Below are 21,896 nucleotides of genomic sequence, written 5' to 3'. Positions count from 1 at the left end.
GAATAACTGACAATTTCTGTGGCTGGGCAGCCATTTTGTTTATGCAAATTAGATGGTCAAGATCGGTGAATTTCGCTTGGAAACCGGAGTTTTCCCAACCCTCAAAACCTTAAAGTCTACATATTTAGTATTTAATTGTCAAAATTACTCTTCCAGTGTTAATGTATATATATATATATATATGTGCATATTTCAGTCCTAATTTGCATAATTATGAATAAAATATACTTTTTGCCACCTGAGAAACGTTTATTCCTTATAAATTGGTAATTCTATTCTCTGTACAAACATTTCAAATCACTTTTTCCAGCTTGTTTGCAAAGAATTGCTAGAAAATGCGTATCTGAAACTGATAATTTCTGTAGCTTGGCAACCATTTTGTTTATGCAAATTAGATGGTCAAGATCGGTGAATTGCGCTTGGGAACCGGATTTTTCGGATTCAGCATACTCAAATTAGGTAAAAGAGACCGGTTCCCAACTTTTACTCAAAAATGCCTCTAACACCATTTTAGAGAGCCCTTTTTCAGAAATCCCACTAGACTAATACAAGGCTCACGAGACCGACATTACGCAAAAGAGGTTCACGAGACCGACACTAAGCTAAGAAGGCCCACGAGACCGACAGGATGAACAGCGCCACCTATAGACCGATAAGTTGTATAGGGTGTCCTGATAATGGCATAAAAAGATAATGAGAGATGGAAAAGGAGAGTTGACAGGGTGTAACCCCATCAGTTGCCCCCATCCCCTGAAATAATCAGAAACTTTAATTGTGTCTGCGTTGGTGTGTGTTTGTGAAGAAAATGAACAAAATTCAGTAAAAGTGTGTAATAGATCTTTCCACAATAAACTTACTAGGGTGTTGATTTAGTATTAATTAAGAAAATAACATAATCGTCTATTAAGGTAGCGTTAGGGATTCGGAAAAAAAAACCCCAAGATGCATCAATGAAAACAGTTATTGTATTTCACGAAAAAATGTACTGCTTGGAGGGGAGAATAACACAAGCCACAAATCGAGGTGAATCCCTGCGATATAAAACGTTTTAATCAGTTGAATTACATTATAGTTACATAGAAAATTACAAATAGATCTTACTCCAAAACGTTTAAGCAGGAGGGCAGGATATCTAATATAGCCTAAGTAACTAGTGAATCGAGAAAGAGAAGAGGTAAAAAGGTACATCCTGTCCATTATCTTCTTACTAAAAACCGGGAAAGCCTATTAAAAATAGCACGATGGCATTATCAAAGCTCTCAAATTAATCCATACATCGTTCTTGTCCTCTTTTATTAATTCATTTGTGTTTTTTCTTTCTTCTTTTTTTTTGTTTGGGGGGAGGGGGGGCATGAAGAATACAATTCTATTTTTCTAATTGATATGTTCAATGTCGCTACCTGACAGGCCTGGCCCCCTAGAAGTATGTAGAAGTACACATTTTATGTCGTTCATATGTAGATGGTTACCATCTTTCACTTGATTTCGTGACGAAATTGCACCCGCCAGCATGTTATTTTTCCGTTCATGGAACACCCTGTACAGGTAATTGACATGTAGATGGCGCTGTTTATCCTGTCGGTCTCGTGGGCCTTCTTTGCCTACTGTCGGTCTCGTGGGCTTTCTTTGCGTAATGTCGGTCTCGTGAGCCTTTTTTGCTTATTGTCGGTCTCGTGGTCCTTCTTTGCCTACTGTCGGTCTCGTGGGCTTTCTTTGCTTAGTGTCGGTCTCGTGAGCCTTTATTGCTTAATGTCGGTCTTATGGGCTGTGTTTGCTTAGTGTCGGTCTCATGAGCCTTTTGTGCGTAGTGTCGAACCCATGGGCTGTATGACTCCTGGGCCGTATATCTCGTGGGCTGTATGACTCGTGGACCTATTATTGATGTCGGTCTCGTGGACCGTATGACTCGTGGGTGTCGGTCTTGTGGGATGACCCAGTTTTTTCAATGCTACCAAAAGTATTCAAACAACCCTGTATTTTGGTCTAATGACCCATTATTATAATATACTCATTTCGAATCAACTGCCAACTGCCTTATCACCCAAAGTGTTTAGCAAGTGAATAAATGCAAATTTGGACGTATAGGATCCCTAAGATATTCTGGGATATGGCTATTTTATATAAATGTAAATACAATCATACTGTCAGGGTGATTGAAAATGAAATAAAGGAAAGAATGCACACAATACAATTGATATGATTAAATGAGAGTTTGAAATTAAAAGGAAATCATACCATTCAATGACAGTGAGAAAAGGGGACCGTGGAGGCTGTGTATGTTGATTGAATTCGAACGTTAAAAGTGCGAAGTTATGTTCCTATAAATGAAATTGAAACTGGTATTTGGTGCGAATTTGAACGTCTATCCAGCTGGCTCGAAATTGAATGCCAACTTTGAACCGTTAAATTGAATGAATTTCTCTCTAAATTTAGTGAAATAAAATCTGAAAGGAATGACATGAAATGAAATTGAATACTCAAAGAATTTAGATGAAATATGAGAGCAGTGACAAAAATATCTTGAATTTGAACACCTTATCATTAATTCAAATGCAAATCTGACGAAACTGGGAGGGGAAACCTATAGTAGAAATGTGATCATTTTGCACTCTCAGAGATACCGATCGAATCCAACAAGAATTCGGCATGTCATAGAATCCGTAGCGTTCACAATGTGTGGAATGTGGCGGACGGTGTGACTGTCACTAGGAATAGCGCGCTATTTTCTGACTTTGGACATTTTCCCGATAGCGACAAAGCTCGCTATTTGATAATGTGAACACAAATTTGCGCGCTAATTGTATCGCTCTGATCGAGAAAATTTCTCGACTCCAACTCAGGGAATTTCTGAAAGAGCGGGAGAGTAACGCGCTGTTTGATAATGTGAAAACGACTCGAGAAATTAGCGCGATGAATTCCATCTTGCCTAGAATGTGTGACCCAATCAATCGAGGCAAACTGCACACAAGTCATGAGGAATTTTTGAGAGGACACACACATTACTGATGTTGTTTGCACATAATACTCAGCTGTCGAATTAGCTATTTTAAAATTTTCAACTTCCATGACTACTCGGGCTACCCCCTCTTCGGGCTGATGTGAATACGAAATGAAAGAGCCCTCTAATTCGCAATAGCGGACAATATTTCGAGCTTGGATTTTAATCAGGCTGATGTGAAAACGCCTTCTGAGAGTGCAAAATTGACCACGTTCTGAAAATTGTAAGGGTTGACAAAATGGTCCTCATATCTTGTGGTAAAGGGCATTTATCAACTTTGTGTCATTCCTATGGAAAAAGAATGGCCTTTCCAATAGTATGCAACATATAGTAACAAATTTGCAACGATATTGCTGTTCAAAAGATCTTAGGTGTCCCGTTCTTTCCAGGCCACGCTGTACATACAGTATTATCACACATCATCTAGGCCACCATGTACTCATAATATCCATGAAATGTATATATATATATATATATATATATATATATATATATATATACACTCGGCAAAAAAGTAAGTTCCCCCCCCCCCCAGCATTTGTGGATATATCTCAAAAAGTATTCAACCAATTTTCATAATTCAAACGGAAAGTGATAAAAAATTTTATTACTCATAACATGAGTGGCAAATCATTGCCACCAGATATCATTATTGGTGTGAAAAAATGCATTTTATGTCAAAATGCATGGAAACAAAAGTTGCACTTTAGTGATTTGCAATGACTTTTACACAAATAATCAAACAATCACTCATGATTCTGAACATTTAAGCATGGGTTATTGCATATTTCTCTATTTCTTTCTTTTCATGAGCATATAGTGAAGTATCTGATAATTGATATGTCCACCACCCGCAATGACCAGCCGCCATCTCCTCCTCATACTGTTAACTAAAGTTTGTACTTGGCGCTGCTCAATGTTATCCCATCACGCTCTCTGCAAGATGCGCTGAAATTCTTTCAGTGAAGTGTCATCTTTCAACTTCTTGCTCGCTTTCCACTTAATGATATTCCAAAGATTCTCTACTGGATTACAGTCAGGGGATCTTGCAGGCCACTCCATACGTTCGATGCTATTTCCCTCAGTAAACTGATCTTCAACTTGAGGGCATGATGCAAAATGCCCACATGCACATTAATGTGATCAACCTAAATTGGAATTACAAATCACATGGCTTCTACCAATATGTTTCATATTGAGAAGGCCTATTGTTCAAAAAGTATGCATAACATCTGTTTGATAGGGGAAGCACATTGTACCTGAAGAAATTCCTGAGAATTACACAATTAAAAAAGATCATTTGATAACTTACATAGGAAATGTATACAATATGCTTCCTTTGGCCTAAAGTGCAACTTTTTTCCCCATGCATTTTGACATAAAATGCGATTTTTACACCAATATGATATCTGGTGGCAATGATATGCCATTCATGTTACGAGTAATGAAATTCCCTACCCACTCTCGTTCGAATTATGAACATCCGTAAAATACTTTTTGAATTATATCCGAAAATGTTAGGGGGAAACTTACTTTTTTTTTTTGAGTGTATATATATATTAGTATATATATATATATATATATATATATATATATATATATATATATATTATATATATTTTAGTGGTGACTTCTTTCGCAAAATAAAAAGCAAAAACAAACAGACATAAAAACATTATTCCAATTCACCGCAGGCTACGTGAATCTCATTGCAGATCCAGCTGGGGCACGCGGCTTGTTGGTATTCATAACTCTCTACCCCAAAAAGGAACGTATGCTAAAGAGTTGAAAGGTTGGTCCGTCGGGCCGGTATTCGAGCTTAGGTCAGCCTGAATCGCTATGATGTCTCCGTGGCCCAGCGGTTAAGGCGTTAGCGTTCCATGCCAAATACCTGGGTTCGATTCCCGGCGGAGACCAATTTTTCAACTCTTGCGCTTTTCCAAAGAGGAGGTACAGTAAGAGGAAGGATGATGTCAAAGCTACGCTCCAATTATTTTCTCCTCTTTTTCTCAGATCTCACATGTCAATGTCCTCCTCCTTATGCGTTGGGTACCTTGACTACATTGCGTCTACATGGCAACATCATTGTAAAGGGTACGCACTCTCATAGCAACCAATTCTGTGTATATGAGTGCGCGCTCTTCATGTTCAATTTATGTTTTGGTATTGACATTCCCCGTCGAGACTCCTGAACAAAGTGGAGGCCACCGAAAATTTGAGTTGTTCAATAAACTCATTCTTATTGGCGAAATAATGCATTACTAGTTTATTTCTTGATTCTTCGCTATATTGGAGCCAATACGTGAATTCGCAACATGTTTATATATATATATATATATATATATACATATACAATTGTATATACCCACTCAGCAAAAAAAAGAAAGTAAACACTTTTTCGAGATCATATTTTTCATAGAAAATTTTGATGAAAATCAATGTATTATATACTATATCAAAGGTAATTTGATCGGCTAACAAGTAAGTAGGTTGATACAAAAGGAAACACATGCATACACGGCCCCAAACTAACTAAATTCAGGACTTCATTTAAATTGAATGCAGTTATTCGGAACATGATTGCCTATTCACGAGTTTGAATGACTGACGAGATTCCGTCGCCAGCTTGACATGAATTGGAATGCTCATTGATGAAATGCGTGCTCCTCTCTTAAATTTGAATGCTCTGATAGTGAATTTGAGTGGTCCAAGAGTGCATTTGAATGCTCGGATAGTGAATTCGAATGACCTGATTTTGAATTTGATTGCTATATATAAATAAATTATATATGTTTGTGTGTGTGTGCTTGAATACGTTGAAAACATAATTGATATTGCAACTTTTGTCATTGTTGATTTTTCGTTTTAGGATGTGGCTGGAATCCCTGCTGGCGGAGACCAATCATACAAGAGAGTTTTCATGAGGAAGAAGAACTTATACCGGGTAAAAAAAAATAATAAAAAATAAGTTATTCCCCATCCCCCCCCCCCCCCCCAAAAAAAAGAGTCGTAAATACCAATAATTTTTATCAAAATGTAAGATTTCGTGCCATGTTTTTATTAATATCAGCAAATACAAAAATGATTTATTGTTTATATAATCTGGATCTTTCTTCCAGTTTTCTTTCTCTTGGCCTCTTTTGCTCTCTCTCTCTCTCCCTCTCTCTCTCCCTCTACAAATCTATAATATACTGTCTCATATATATATATATATATATACATACCCAATAGTATAACCATTTTGTGAATATTTTTGTCTGTTTTTATTTTTCTTGTAAGGATCAACGTTGAAAACAAAGGATCCAGCACAGCAGTGGAAGGAGGAGCTGAAGGCATATTATCGCATGTCACGACGCAAGGTCAGAGTGGATCCATTCAACTTTATGAAACTTTTTGAATTGGATGAAATTTATACCAATTTAAATATAATAGACCAAAGCAGTGATCGTAAAACACCAATAACATACGAAGATCTTACAAGCAACAAGGGAAATCTTTCAAATCGCCTTCTCATCCAGGGTGAGGGTGGTGCTGGGAAATCAACGCTGTGTGCTAAGATTGCCTGGGACTGGTGCCGGGGACGGATTCTCCAGGACCTGGACATGGTGCTACTAATTCCTCTTCGAGATGTTAAGGACGCCAAAAGCATTGGTGATATTGTCAGAACTTATCTTTCTGATGAAAATATAACAAAAGCAAACCAGATAGATGACTACATTTCAGCAAATCAAAGTAGGGTTCTCATCATATTTGATGGGTTCGACGAGTTTGATGAGAAATTAAGTGATGAGAACAGCAGTGAGTTCATTCGCGTTCTACGAACAAAAAAATATATGTCATGCAAAGTGATTGTGACGACACGACCATGGAGAACAAGTGAATTTATGTTGGACAAGAGTCTTGCTGAAGCGTACACTTATCTCAATGTCGAAGGATTTAGCGAGGAGAATTTATCAGCTTATATTACAAAATATTTTCAGATTACAGAGAAGGACAATCTTGCCAAAGACTTGATTACTTTTATGAAGGAAAATGATGTCATCCGATCAAACATGGCCCCATTTCCTATTTACTGTGCAATGCTTTGCCTTATGTGGAACGACGTCAGTAAGGAAAAACGAAAGGAAATGCAAACAATGCACACTTTCTCCAAGATATTTGGAGAAATGATATCTTTCTTGAAAGACCACTTCGCATCAAAAGCTTGTGGAAATCTTCAGAATCAGAACGTTGTAGAACAATTGAAGGAAGCCGAAAAGGCAATTCAAGACATAAGTGAGAATGCATTTAACGGTTTATTGGACAGGAATCTTTCATTCCCTGAAGAACAATTCAGAGATTGTCATGATGCCATGGAAACCTGCTGCAGCGTGGGTGTTTTGACAATAGAAAGAGATGTCATTCCAAGGGATCGTCGGCGCGATGTCAACATTTCATCCTTGGTTGCATCAACAGTTTCCTTTCCCCACAAACTGTTCCAAGAATATATTGCAGGTGTGTATGTGCAAAATTTATTCGCCAATGATCGCGCCAATTACAGCAAGGTGAAAAACAAACTTCTTAGTCGACCTGAGGAGTTTCGTTACGTACTCTACTTCACGTCAGCTTCAGGGAATGAACTCGGCATGGATATCATCGAGGACCTGGTAAAATCTTCAGACAAGGATTTCTGTGTTGACGTTGCGTTTGAATGCCATACCGAGGAGGCAGCCAGAGCAGTGGGAAAACAATGGACAGAGTACGAACTCTCATCCCATTCACCAGAACATACAAATTCAGGAGTCGCGTTCATGGTCCGCTTTAACCAAGTGGTGAGTGATTACGCAAGGATATCGATTTGAAAAGTGCCGAAAGACTATTACATAATGGCAACTAATTTCTGAGCATGAGTGTGCATCTTTGTGTGTGTGCTTGTGGGTGCGTGCGCGTGTGTGTAATTATGTACAAACTCCTCAAGTTATCACTTGTTATTATAGTTGTAAGATCTGTCAAAACCCTGTGAATAAAAGTTGAATATAAAGTCATTAATGTAATCATATGAAGTTAGGTTTCCTTTCGTAATGAAGTTGCAACAAAACTCGCTATATAAATTGAAATGTGAATAGAAAATGTAAACCACCATGGGACTTTTGTTGATAGTAAATTATGTGTACGTGTTCCACTGGCCTTTTCGAAATGTTTGACTTTAATAGTTCATGTTTGGAAATAATTTTCTATTTTGTGTCGAAAAGTAGCAGCAATATTAGATTCACTGGGGTAAAAGTGCAACTGTTTCCTAAAATCAAAACGGTCCCTTACAAGTTATAGTTTCAAACCTGCTATTAGTGAAATTTTTTGAAGTGTGACCATGATTTTACTAAAGACGCTTTGTATCGAAGTGATATGCTATGCTACGTGATCTGCAGATTACCAGACCGATACAATACATTTAGGGTACACAGTATGAGCTTTGATGAAGTTTCGTCAGTATCACTCCTCAAAAAACTCTTCATCACAATAAAACAAGTGGAACATACAATATGTACAGTATTTCTTTAGGTTCTGATAAGTGAAATGAAAATATGATTTAAATGTATCAAACTTATCTCAGTTGCTCTGAGTTTCCGACATCCGAAACAACTGCATGTACATTTTCCACCATCACCGTGTATTATTACCTTTCACTACCTGTCGATTGATGTTCCTTTCATTTAGACATCATTGACAATTAACAGCGTGAAATGTGGAAGAACTGTGTCACGTGACTTGGCAGAGGGTATGTGTTCCAGGAGTGTACTCAGCGAAGTAGACATATTTGACTCACAATTTCACATGGACTTCTACAACATTCTCAGCGCAGAGGCTTCGAACTGTGAGGTAAGAACTTAGCAGTATAGTTCTACAACACGTACGTGTGTTATAATGTTCAGACTATAGAATCTGATGGTGTGTTATTTAGTATTTCAAAGAGGCAATGCATACTTTTCATTGGAGTCCTACTTCTTCTCCTTATCGTTATTATGCGTATAGTTAAAAATTGGTAAGTCCAGGCTGACAGGGCGTCATTTGTTGGGCCATTAATTCCCCGAGGCCACCTGTACAGCATATGAATGGGTAGTTTTGCACAAGATGCAGCACACTTTGGTCAGAAAACCCACTTATATACACAATGACAAGAAACAACAAACTGAATAGACTTCGGTAGAGAAATCACTGCTTTTTGCAGATAAATAGCCTAAAAATGAAGAAAAAAAAAAGAATGGTAATTAATATGTCGAGGATGTACTAGGTCGCGTGTTGCACCTCCTTGGCTACATTTGAAAATGTAATTTCGTATAGAGGTAATGATTATGTACACGTCTTGTGGAGCTGGGAAATGTGCATACGCCGGGAGATGTGTGCCCGTCTTGCCTGGAAATGTGCAAATCTCGTAATTGCTTTAACGGGAAATATGCCGGGTTTGGTAAGTCCAGGCTGCCAAGCCACGCTATAGGGCTTTTGTCGGGAAATGTGCGGACCACTCACTTCACTGATTCTGTGGATGTATGGATCGAAGATAAACTCTCTATCAAAACTATGCATGAGCCGTTACCATTACTTTACAGTTATCTTGTCTAAGCGACCTCCTGTGCATAGCGGCCATCTGTCCACAACGGTATTTTTTTTTGTCATTTCCCTTGAGTGCCGGCTAAAGATAGGTTTGACTGTACAGTAAAACTTTCGCGACTACCAGTCTGTAGCGGCCACCTGCCATAACAAGCACTAAAAACAATTCCCTCCAAGAGAAAAAGCATGATAAAGAAACTGTCTATTCTATAGCGGCCACCTGTCTTCAACAGCCATTTTCCGTCTCCGTGGTCGGTATAGACAGGTTTCACTGTAGGGCTACAATCAAATCTGTCTTAGCGACCATCTATCTATAGCGGCCACATGCCATATACGACCATCAAAAACAATTCCCTCCTAGAGAAAGGCATGTTAAACAACGTATATAGCGGCCTCCTGTTTATTACGGCCACTTTTTGTTTCCATTGGAGTGGCCGCTATAGACAGATTTGGCTGTATAGTAAAACCTTTCTTAACGCCACCACCTGTCTATAGCGCCCACCTGCCGTAAACGACCACTAAAATTAATTCCCTCCATTTTCAAGAAGTAGCTGAAACTGTGGAAATTCCGACTTTTCTGCCCCCCCCCCCCCCCCCATCCCTGCATTCGCCATACCAAACTTGACATTCATTAATGTGCTAATCACTATAGCGTTTTGTTATTCCTATCACTTCTGGTTCCATATAGAAGATTTTCCTTCTTTTTTTTTTTACAATCTCAAATATTGAGGCCTATGCCCCTCCCCTCCACTGGGCTTGTTGGCCCTTAAAACACACACACTCACACACACACACACACACACACACACAACAAAACAAAACAAAAACAAAACACCCCCCACAAAAAACAAAAAACAAAAACAAAAACAAAAACAAAAACAAAAAACCCAAAAAAAAAAAACAAAACAAAACAAAACACACACATGAAATGACATTCTATTACACTTCGGATGCTTTACCCGTCACGTTTGGTTAAAGTCTGTCATAAGAATTTAGAGAGAAGTTTAATACGGTATAAAACATTTTTGATCAATCACCCCATGCCCCCCCCCCCCCCCCCCCACCAGTCCTAATGCTCGGAATTCTTTGAAATGACATTAAATTTGACTTTCATAAGAAACTATATTCATCAATTTCTTCATAGCACGTACGAACCTAGCTCTTTCTTATTTGGCTATAGAGAAGAAGAATTTTTATTAAAAAAAACATTATAATTCTGCCCCCTCTCCCTCCCTTCCTACCCCAAGAGGGATGGGATAGTTTAAACAAATTGAGATCCTCACCATTAATGCTTTCAGCCTAGCTTGGTGGAAATCGGTCAAGGATTTATCAAAAAAATATCAATGGTGATGGTTCATGTGCAGTTTTGTTATAGAGTTTATGTTCGATCTTTATACCAATATCGGTGAAGTAAATAATATTCATTAATTTTTATTATTTTCACGGGAACGCATCGTACAAATGTGAAATCATTTACCTTGCGACGTTTGCCCATTTTCCAGCGTGAGGTTTGCACATTTTCCGGTTCCACAAGCTTACATTATAGCACTTATGGGTCCATTAGCACTATGAAGGTACAAACCTACAGCTGTTTCCTTTATTCAGTTAAAGCTTTGGGTCCTACAAGTCTCCGTCAGGATCTACACACACACACACACACACACACACACACACACACACAAACATTAAAAATAACGAAAAATAATACACAGACTACCATTAAAAATTATAATGTCAGTATTGATTACAGGAATTATTGTACAATATTTACACAACAGAAACTGGCGCATAATGCATTTTGGCATACGGAACAAACACACATTCAGATAATACTATAGAAAATTACACATACCTGTTATGGTGAGCTGTATTGGCTACATAGGAATTCCGTAGCGTGTGGTTGGTTTTGCTGAGTGGGTGTTATTTGTGTAAAGAGCGTGTGTGGATAAAGGGTGTCTGTGTTTGGATGTGTGTGTATGTGGGTGGGGGTGGGGGAAACGTTTAGAATAACGATATCAGATATTCATCAATACTTCTCAATCATTTCAGCGCACTTATATTACAGATAATAACACAAACAATATACAGCAAAGGAAATTACAATACATAAACAATTCAATTTTCCAATGATTGTGGGGAGGGGAGGGGGCATCAACCACAATGTAAAAAAAAAACAAACAAACAAATTTTACTGCACATGTCACAACGCGTCACAGGGGAGGGTCAAGGAATTCCGTAAGGGGTTGGGGCTTTTATGAAATTTAAGGCTGGCGCACCCCCCCCCCCCCCCCACACACACACACAAACACGGAGGGGAGATTTTACATTTTTAGAAGTGAAATCCAAGAAGATTACAAATATTCTTAGGTGTACAAAATATCACTGGAGGGAGGAGAAGGGTCATTTAAATGGTGATTGTGTACAAAGAAATAACCCGTATTAATGATATTAAACGAAGCAAAAATTTCGATCGTGTAAGGCAAGTAATAGAAAGAAAGTACGAAGAATTTATAATAAAAATAATCAAAATTTACATGGCAATATTGAAAACGAGTTAATGAAATCTAATTTATTCCAGTGTGAAAATATTCAGCAACCTCCCCGAAAATGTAAGTTCAATAAGTAATTTGAAAGTTTTTGAAAGAATGTTAGAACGTATGGGTTATAATATGGATTTCATAAGTATGTTTGAGCTAATCAGTCTGAACTTACTTGTACGTAAACTTGTTTGTGTCACCCTCTTTTGTAACGTTCGTGTCTAGTGGTTACGTCTATATTCCTCTTCTTTTTTGTTCTTAGTATTGTGTTTCTGTATGTTGTAATGCATTTCATAATGTTATGTTCGTTTTTATTTTTTGGTTGTTGTTAATTTGCTTTGATTGATTAGTTTACTGTTGTTCTGTTTTGTTGTTGCTGTAACACTCTATTCACGGCCTCTCTGAAAAACAGCCTCACCTGGCTGATCAAGGGCATTTTATCCCGTGATTAAATTAAATAAAACAAACAAACAAACAAATAAAAAAACAAATACAGCATTCATGCATAATAATGTACGGCAAAAAGAAGGCCTCATGTAGTCTGGTTTGAAAAATGAAAGATATAACAAACATTTTTCTTTTTTTTTTAAGTAGAGAAATGGATATCCATATTATGTCGACATTATATAAAGGTATTCATCTTACCATGTAGAGATTCTTTAAAAAAACAGAAGTCCTTACGGCGAAATGAATGATCACATGCCAAGTCGACTTAAAGATACATATACATGCACTACACGTGTAGCTCTATGTTAGATCGTCATGGCGACATGATTATCATTTTATAAAGTTAAACATGAACCTTTATCGAAGCTTTCTGATGAGGAACAGGTAACATAGGTATAGTGCTCTCTACAACCAGAGAGGTGGACCTCCCTGGTACAACGTTGTACAAGAGCGTATGATTGGAGCCACGGATTCTGACGCCTAGGTAACTGCTGTGAAGCGTTTGGGCGCCATTATGTGGAGAAACGACTCCAAGAAAGACAAAACTAGAATATATCTCAAAAGTAGGAGGAGAATTTGAGGTATTAATATGGACTCTTCCCTGGATACACTTGTTTATCAGTTGGAGAATTTCTGCTATTTTGAAAGGAAACAGTTTATTTTTGAATGCTGACAACTTTTGATAGTATCTGCCCACAAACTTAGAACCAGATGAAGTAGTCATAGAAGAGGAAGATGGAAAGATTATCGTAATTTTGTGCTTCTCCACCACATTTCAACAGATTAACATTCGAATGTAAATGACGTGGTCTAGTTCAAACGAAATTTTCAACGTCAATACTACAATGTTTTATATTTATTTTTCGACGAGCATTCGACTTCGCTTTAAAGCACAGCATCATATCATTTATCCACTTCTGTCTATTCCATTTTATTTTCACGGGGTAACCCCTTCAGCGAAAGAAATGATTAACAATGGGACTCCACATAGATACGAAAGTACACACAATACATGCAAACTGCACCATAATATGTAAGAACAAGTGGATTAAAGAGAAATATCGTTTGTAGAACTCCTAAGATATCAACTTCAACCTTATCCTGGCTCTATTTATAGATTTATCATATTCAAATTAAAATGATTTCAATAGCTGGACTGACTTTCAAATTTCCCCTGTAAAATCCATAATATTTCAATTTAATATGGAAACACCAACCTTCGCTTCAAGTCCGTTCGAATTCATTTTGTTCTTCAAATAGGGACACAGCCTTTCTTGTAATGTTCAAAATCAAAGGACATCAACAATTTCTGTACTTTATTTTGAATTTCATTTCGTCGAATTCATCCTTTTTATTGTATGATTCTCTTTTATTTTTTCCGGTTTCTCTTTGCTCCTTAACAGTATGGATATATCACCTACGGAATGGTCAGCAGTTATTTTATATAATAATTCCCTCTTTTTACGCCTCCGCCATGAAGTACCACCGGAGGCATTGTGTTTTTGAGTTGTCCGTCCGTCCGTCCGTCCTTCCGTTCGTCCGTTCGTCCTTCCGTCCGTAATCAATTTGTGATTTGTGATGCTCACATTTATTTTTACATTTTGAACATCATCCCTTGGTAACTTTTGGACCGTCCAGTGCCCACACCTACGTACGCTGCTAAAATCAATCAAGCGGTATAACGTATAGACCCGTATTTTTCCAAGAGTGTCTCGAGTTAGCAACAATTTTCCTGGTAGTCAAATGCTCCAACATACCTAGCTCTGTGCTCATTCAAAATATTCATGTGAACTCCTCAAGCTACCACCACAGCTGTGTATTAATAAAGGTGTGTTCATGTATGTGTTCTATCAATGACGTTTGATGGTAAAGTCCCATTTCAAGGTTCATGACTTTAGCTTGCATATTTTATTCAGGAAAATAAAGAGTCACACATACAGGCAGACATAGGCCTACACACATACACACACACACACACACACACACACACACACACACACGCTCACACACACAAAGAATAACAAGTAACAAAAACCAATGCCAAATTGCTGTTTTTGTAAGACTATTTAAATGCTTGCTTATTAGTTTGCAGAAAATTTGGTGAAATCTTGACATATTCAGATGATAGAAAAACCCCACCATACAGTTAAAAGTAGATATTATATTCGATAGGGCCTACACAACGTTATTTAAGTAAAGTAAGTTATTAATGCACAAAGACAAGACATCCATAAGCCGTATTACTTTACGTAATAGTTGTCCCGAAATACAGACATGTGCAGTGTGGAGGACTCAGAAAACCTCATAATACCTATGATAATGATTTGTCATAATTATAGTTGAAACCATCGTGCTTTGCAAGCAAACTCGTTCTGTATATTGGTGGGAGTTTTAGTTATTTCTCTTTATGTCTTTTGTTTTCTGTAATATTGTGTTTTTTTTTCACAGATTCAAGATTTGATGTTGTGGTATACAAGCGATGATCCTCACGCCTTATGGCATCAAACCTCAACGGGGGTTGACTTAGCCCGATGGGTGTGTACCATGCCACGTCTTTCGAATTTCACTCTGTCGTGCCCCTACTTGCCTGACAGTTTCCTCTCAACAGCCGCCACCTCAGCATCATCCTGTCAGGTATGTCATCTGTTAGTTATGTGCTTTTAGGATCATAGCACACCTCATGAAAAAAATGTTAACCACAAGTCGTGTATGACTTCCATTTTAGTATTTTTTTTCTCTCGCAGATTGACATTTCAGTGCGGTGCTATACTTAAAATTTTGTGTAACCCTAGTCATCCCCAATGTTTAACTCTCAATTCATTGTGAATGAAAGAACAGGTAAGGATACTTCTGTTACGTTGTTGATTTATTGACAATAAACAGAATTAAGGGATATCAAGAAAACGAGATAATGCAACCAGCCTCCTTGTCTTCCGTGGAAGAGATTTCGACAAGACAAGATCTTAATTATTCCTTTTTCGTCTTCTTGGACCCTAAGAAAGTCAATTTTTTATGAAGAAATGATCTCTCGGTGGCATTTATTAGCTTCTAGAATGAGGGATAGCCTGTGGTTCTACTGCTGCACAAAATAAAACAAAATAAAATAAATGAACTCAATCTTCCTTTCTCTTCCCCGTATAGTCATGAATATTTAGCGCTGTGGCGAATTTTGCATGCTTTATACGAGACCTTTCTTGACCCCCAAAGTGGATGAAGTCTTATTGATTCAACCCTCAAAGATGTTACTATATGCATATCGATCCTTATATCACAACACAATGATTATAAAACGCTGACAACAACATAAAGGATACTTCAGATGGGGAATGATATATAGCTATCTTGATTTAATGGGTCAGTCAAGTGTCACATGACTTGGTCTGGACACTCCTTGTCCTTTTTATTTACTTTTGAAAACGATGAAAACAGGGTAGGCATACCTATCATAGTATTCTCGATCCAGTAACAGATCATTAGCTTATCAGAAATGTCTCCATGAGTCCACTTGCCCCATACCATATCAATAACATGACACAATGTTGATATTCGTTTATAAATTAACACGCTTTAAATGCATTAAACCATAAAGTTAGCCATACTCTCCTTGTGAATTATGTACTTCTGCTGCTCTCTTTACGAAAATGGTATCCTGGATTACGACAGAGGGGAGATGTTGTTTTCATCACACCGTAGTAAAAAAAAAATCACTTGATATCCGTGGCTTGGAATGCAAAAGTTAAATACATGCTCCATTCTTTTCATAAGCACTGTTCTCACGTATTTATGTTCCGTCCTACATACTTCCTATTTCAAACGTTGTTTTGTTTTTTTTTGTTTTTTTTTTAATCCTGTCATCACAAAGTGTAGCCGCGGCCGGAGGCATTATGTTTTCGGGTTGACCGTCCATACTCCTATACTTGAACCACTGGCTGTGCTGACCCTCTGTATATTTTCTTGATCTTTTTATGTAAAATATGTATATATTTTTTCAAAGTACGGAAATAATACAAACAAACAATGACAACATTCCAAAAATCTTAAATCACACGTCTTATGTAAAAGTGCATTGAACCATTGAATTTGTGGTCGATGTCTTTGTATATTTCATTGTGTTAGTAGGAACATCGTCCAGTCACAAACTGCAAGTGGTATCGTGAAATAGTACAGAGAGCAGATTTTGGTATAATACACATCGTTTGACCTTCTTTCCGTGACTGAAATATATGTAAACCATCAGAAATTTTCTCAGGCTACTCTATTTACAAATCAATTAGTGGTCTTATGCCTGTACAAATGAATCAAGTCATACAGAAGATTTGCTTTTTGTTTTTGCTACTTGTTTTTCAACAGATTCGAGAGCTGGTGTTTAATTTTCGCAGAGTCTTTGGTAATTCTAAATCTCAATCTTATGACGATTCTCAATATGAATCACCGCTTAGTGGAGACCTAGTCCGATGTGTGTGTGCTATGCCGAGCCTTTCAAAGTTCAGTCTGTTTTGCCCCTACTTAACCGATCATTTCCTCAAAACCGCTGCCACCTCAGCATCATCCTGTCATGCATATAATTTTTCATTTTTGAGTCATCTGCTTAAGGAGCGTAACAGAGCTCTTCTTTTGTCCAATGACTGACAAGTTATTATTAGTTTTCCCTTTCATGCTTTTTTTTTAGTACAAAAAAGCCTGAGAAACCTATAATATGCCAATCATAGATTCTAATTCATCTTTGTCGATTGTTTCCGAACAAAGTCTACTCGATCACATATTTTCCTCATTTACAATGCGATTTTTTTTTTTTACTTTATTCCAATTTTCTTTCAAATTCATCTCATATAATTTTCTGTTGTGGTTTCTTTGGTTATTTAAATTGTCACTTTTTCCACACCAAAGAGCAACAACACACACGTGTACTCGACCCACTCAAAGAAAAAAAAATACGTAGACACAGAGACACACATACATACACTCTAAAAAAATCCTGGTAAGAACTGACACGGAACTGCGTCCGTTGGGGTGACACTCCGTTCAGGGTCAGAAATGACAAAGAATGGGTCAGATATGATCCCATCCACAGTCAAAGAATTGGGTCAAGGTGACTCTGCCATTCCAGGTCAGTTCTGACCCGTTTTTTTTATTTGTTTTTGTTTTTTAGACCGTACAAACACTCCCTAAGAAGAGTACATACAGAGACAGACATTAAATGTACTCTTACACAAGCGAAAACAGTGATCATGATTTCGAGACATATGTGATTAAAGACAATTTCACATGTGTAGAGTGCAAGCCCCTGTTAATGTAAAAGTTGATAAATAAATAATAAATGCCAATACATTTAGTATTGAAAGACATGCTTTCCTGCCGTTTTGCATGTAGAACAAAGTAGGCGTCATATATAAGATGCAATAACATAAAATCTGGAAAGAAAACAGCTCAAGTCCAACTGTTTTAAAGATATAACCATTGACAACCACCATCAAACACAAAATCTTCAAGAGGACCTAAACAAGATTGGTGACTGGGCGAAAATGGTTTTGAACAAACATAAATTGGAGATTTTGACATTTTCCAGGAAAAAAATAAAAGAAAAGTGCAACTCGTGTTTCATCTGAACTTGAATCTGTTGAATCCGTGAAATACTTTGGTGTAACCATCACTTCTGGTATGAAGTGGACCCAAAATATAAATAATACTGTCATTAAAGCTAATAAAGTCCTTGCATTTCCATTCTATTCTATTGCTATTCTATATAAGATGCAATCTTTGCATAAAATCCTCTGATGTCAAAGCCGCAGCTTACAAAACATTAGTTCTACCAATTGACTAGTGTGCTTCCTCTGTTTGGGATCCATTTTTCCGAGAACCTCATCCACAAAGTGGAGATGGTCCCTAGAAGAGCTGCGAGATTCACTTTGAATCGCTACCATAATACCTCTAGAGTCACTAAATTGCTGCAAAACCTTGATTGGACCATTCTGGAACAGGCTAACAATCATTCATGAAATACACAATAAGCTTACTCATCTCCCGGCACAGGACTATAATATCACATGGTTACACAGTTGACAAGAGCCACCCAACCATATTCCTATCATATAGGGCTCACACATTTAAATAAAATGGACTGTCCTAGACCCCTTCACAAATTCGTACCAAAGATACCAAAATCAATGAAGGAAAACAATAATTCAAAATCAATGATGAAGTTTGGAAAAAAAAAACCTAATAGCTGTAGATATTGAGTATGAATTTCTCTACAAACTGCACTTTGCTTGGAAGATAAAAGCTTTTGTACGTGCACGGAAAATAGGTGATTTTTGAGTGACAAGAACTCATAGTCTGGCTTTGCGGACCCTTGGACAGAATTTGAGCAGAAGAACCCACCCTGGAAATTTGATGGATGAAAGGGTATATCTCAGGTTAGTGAAGATGAAACACCTCATTTCTCCAAGCTATTTTACAGAAGTTTGGGAAATATGCATTTTAACACACGTCTCTAAGGGAAATAATTTTACCCGTGTGAGCCCTATAGAATATGCACGCAATGCATACAAGTCTATGGAAAGTATATCCCAGACAAGCTGTGCTGGTTTATGTTGATCTTGTAAGTTGCTTTACCTACCCCCTCCCCCCCCCCCCCCCCCCCCCAAACTCTGCCTCGCTACAATTGTGTTTTTCTTATTATGTTCTTGTGGTACTAGATCTTATTACATAGCAGTCATTAGTATCACAAAACATGGAGTGATTGTGTTATTTTGATGTATTTCTTTGTTTTGGCTAAAACTGAAACAGCTCAAAATACATAAAGTTAGTCTGTTTGACAAAACAAAGTCTTGTCAAGTACTTTGTAGGCAATAAGATGATGATGACACCCCATAATCAAGGATAATTGTCTGCATCTATGTATTTATCTTATGTAGAACTGATCAACACTGCAAGATTTATTAAAAAAAAAAACTAAAGGGCATGATTTTCAAAAGTGTCCCTTTGAGAAGCTTTATAACCCTTGAGTGTTTAATTTCTCAAATGATGTAGGGGCAAATATCACCAAAAACACATTTATGATGTTAAAAAGTCGAATAAGAAATATGATTTCCCCTATAGGGCTCACACTTGTAAGTAAAATGGACTGTTCCAGACCTCTTCATAAATTCGTTCCAAAGATACCAAAATAAATGAAGAAAAAAAATCAAAAATGTAATCAATGATGCAGCTTGGCAAAAAACTGAATAGCTGTTCAGATATTGAGTATGAATTCCTCTACAAACTGCATTTTGGTTGGAAGATGAAAGTTTTTCTGATGGAATTTGAGGGGACTATATTTCATTGGGTACGTGTACGGAAAATAGGAGATTTTTGAGTGACAAGAACTCGTAGTCTGGCTTTGCGAACCCTTGGACAGAATTTGAGCAGAAGAACCCACCCTGGAAATTTGATGGATGAAAGGGTATATCTCACTTATCCAGGTTAGTGAAGATAAAACACCTCATTTCTACCAGCTATTTTACAGATTTTTTTTTTTTGAAATTTGAATTTCAACACACGTCTCTATAGGGAATCATTAACCCGTGTGAGCCCTATACCACACTCGAAAAGGGAATCACATCACCATTCGTTCTTTCCGATAACAGTAAGGAGCTCGAATTCTCTGTCCTTGAAAACCGCTGCAGCGCCATCTGTGGGATCATTCCGTAACCGGCTAACGGTTCATTACACTGGCTAGTCTGTCTTTGTTCTCCATAATGTGTGCTTGTAAATATCTTTAAATAAACAGTATTATAATGTAAATAACACAGTCTGCAAGAATCTTCATCTTTTGAAAGAGGCAGACTTAAACCAAGAGAAGAAAGAGAAGGAGAAGACATGATTAAAATTTGTCTGTAAATTGTTTTCAATGGTTTGATCTTGTGTATTAGGATTGGAATCTATACACATGTACATAGATAATGATGAAAACAAATATGTTTTTATTGGACAACATCCTTAGCAGCCCGCAGGCTGAATTGCAGACATTTTACGAGAGTGAGTGTGAGAACATTGAGGTAAAAGGAAAAAAAAGATACATACAAAAGAAAAAGACACACAAAAAAAAAAAAAAATATCAGGGTTAAATATTGCACAATGAAAGCAATTTTTTATCATTAATAATGACCATGTCATGTATATCCACATGTGTATCTATTCCAAATTATTATACTTGATAACAAAAACATACAAAAGATTAAACAAATCAAATCAAACCTACGCCAATAATGAAATCAGATGCTTAAACTCATTTTGCTCGTTGCACGTAATGCACGTAAAATGACCGTGAAAGCTGCAGGACCAAGCGTGAAGCTGGGGAGAAGAGAGAGTGTGTGTGGAGAGGGAGATACTAGTAGGGAGAGAGAGAGGGAGAGAGAGAGGGGGGGGGGAGGAAGGGAGAGAGAGAAAGGAAAAGAGGGAGACGGGGAGAGAGAAAAGTAGGGAGAAATGTTTCAAAACTAAATTGACACCTGAAACAAACTTCCGAATTACATATCTTTAATTATTACGCTGAGAATATTTCTTTACAATTCGTTTACACTATAATCCAAATTGCAATAACATTAATAAGATGAATATAATCATATGTAACCATTTATCATAAAATATCGTTAGAAATATGCGAAAAGTTTGTGATTACTGAAGAATAAGCATCCATCCCGCATTTATAAATCGGATTATATTATATGAAAAAATACATCACAGTACCATATTGTCGCTGGGGCGACAAGACCTTGTATCTCAAATGTTGGTATAAATGACTTTCTCGGACTATTGTCTTGTCAGGCAATTAGTCAAGCGATGTCCCGTTCAAGTTTCAGCTGCCCCAACCCCAATAGAAGGTCACCATGGCATACCAAAGAAAAAAAAAACCAACAACAAACAAACAAACATCTCACTGTATGTGGGTGCCTCGGCCACCATGACCCTTTTCCCAAACATTAATGACATTGCATACAAAATGTGTACGTTATTTGAAGCCTCCCACCCCAAACACGACATTCTTTGATTAAAACATAATACCTGTGGAGAAATGATTGCATTGCTGATTGTGATTTTTAGAATGCTTGATAATAATTCTAGAGACTTACACACACACACACACACACCAAAAAAAAAAAAAAAAATAGAGCCCCTTCAACTCACTTGAAATCAAATTCATATCACATTTTAGTCATTTTTATTTAATGCACGTAATGCCCGTCTAGGTTGTAGACTTAGTATGAAACTGGAGATAGATAGATAGATAGAGAGAGAGAGAGAGAGAGAGAGATAAAAAGAAAGGGAGTGGGTGAGTGGGCGGGGGGAGG

At 37.3% G+C, this 21,896-nt stretch overlaps 2 protein-coding genes across 2 annotated transcripts in view; both read left to right on the top strand.

Annotated features, from left to right (window-relative positions):
• LOC139733543 (uncharacterized) overlaps positions 1-10,093 on the top strand; it is a 63,203-nt gene extending 53,110 nt beyond the window's left edge. The window contains exons 5-7 of the mRNA XM_071644350.1: positions 5,868-5,942; positions 6,278-7,809; positions 8,693-10,093. Of these exons, the coding sequence (XP_071500451.1) occupies positions 5,868-5,942; positions 6,278-7,809; positions 8,693-8,866 (1,781 nt within the window). The 3' untranslated portion in view covers positions 8,867-10,093. The remainder of the gene's footprint in view (positions 1-5,867; positions 5,943-6,277; positions 7,810-8,692) is intronic.
• LOC139733523 (uncharacterized) overlaps positions 1-21,896 on the top strand; it is a 666,293-nt gene that overhangs the window by 303,667 nt on the left and 340,730 nt on the right. The window lies entirely within an intron of this gene.

The sequence above is a fragment of the Diadema antillarum genome, unplaced genomic scaffold (genome assembly GCF_040938485.1).
Source record: "Diadema antillarum isolate AM-2024a unplaced genomic scaffold, OU_Dant_1.0 seq00000481_RagTag, whole genome shotgun sequence".
NCBI lineage: Eukaryota > Metazoa > Echinodermata > Echinoidea > Diadematoida > Diadematidae > Diadema > Diadema antillarum.
Note: the sequence above shows the minus strand (reverse complement) of the source record. Positions and strands in the feature narration are given on the sequence as shown.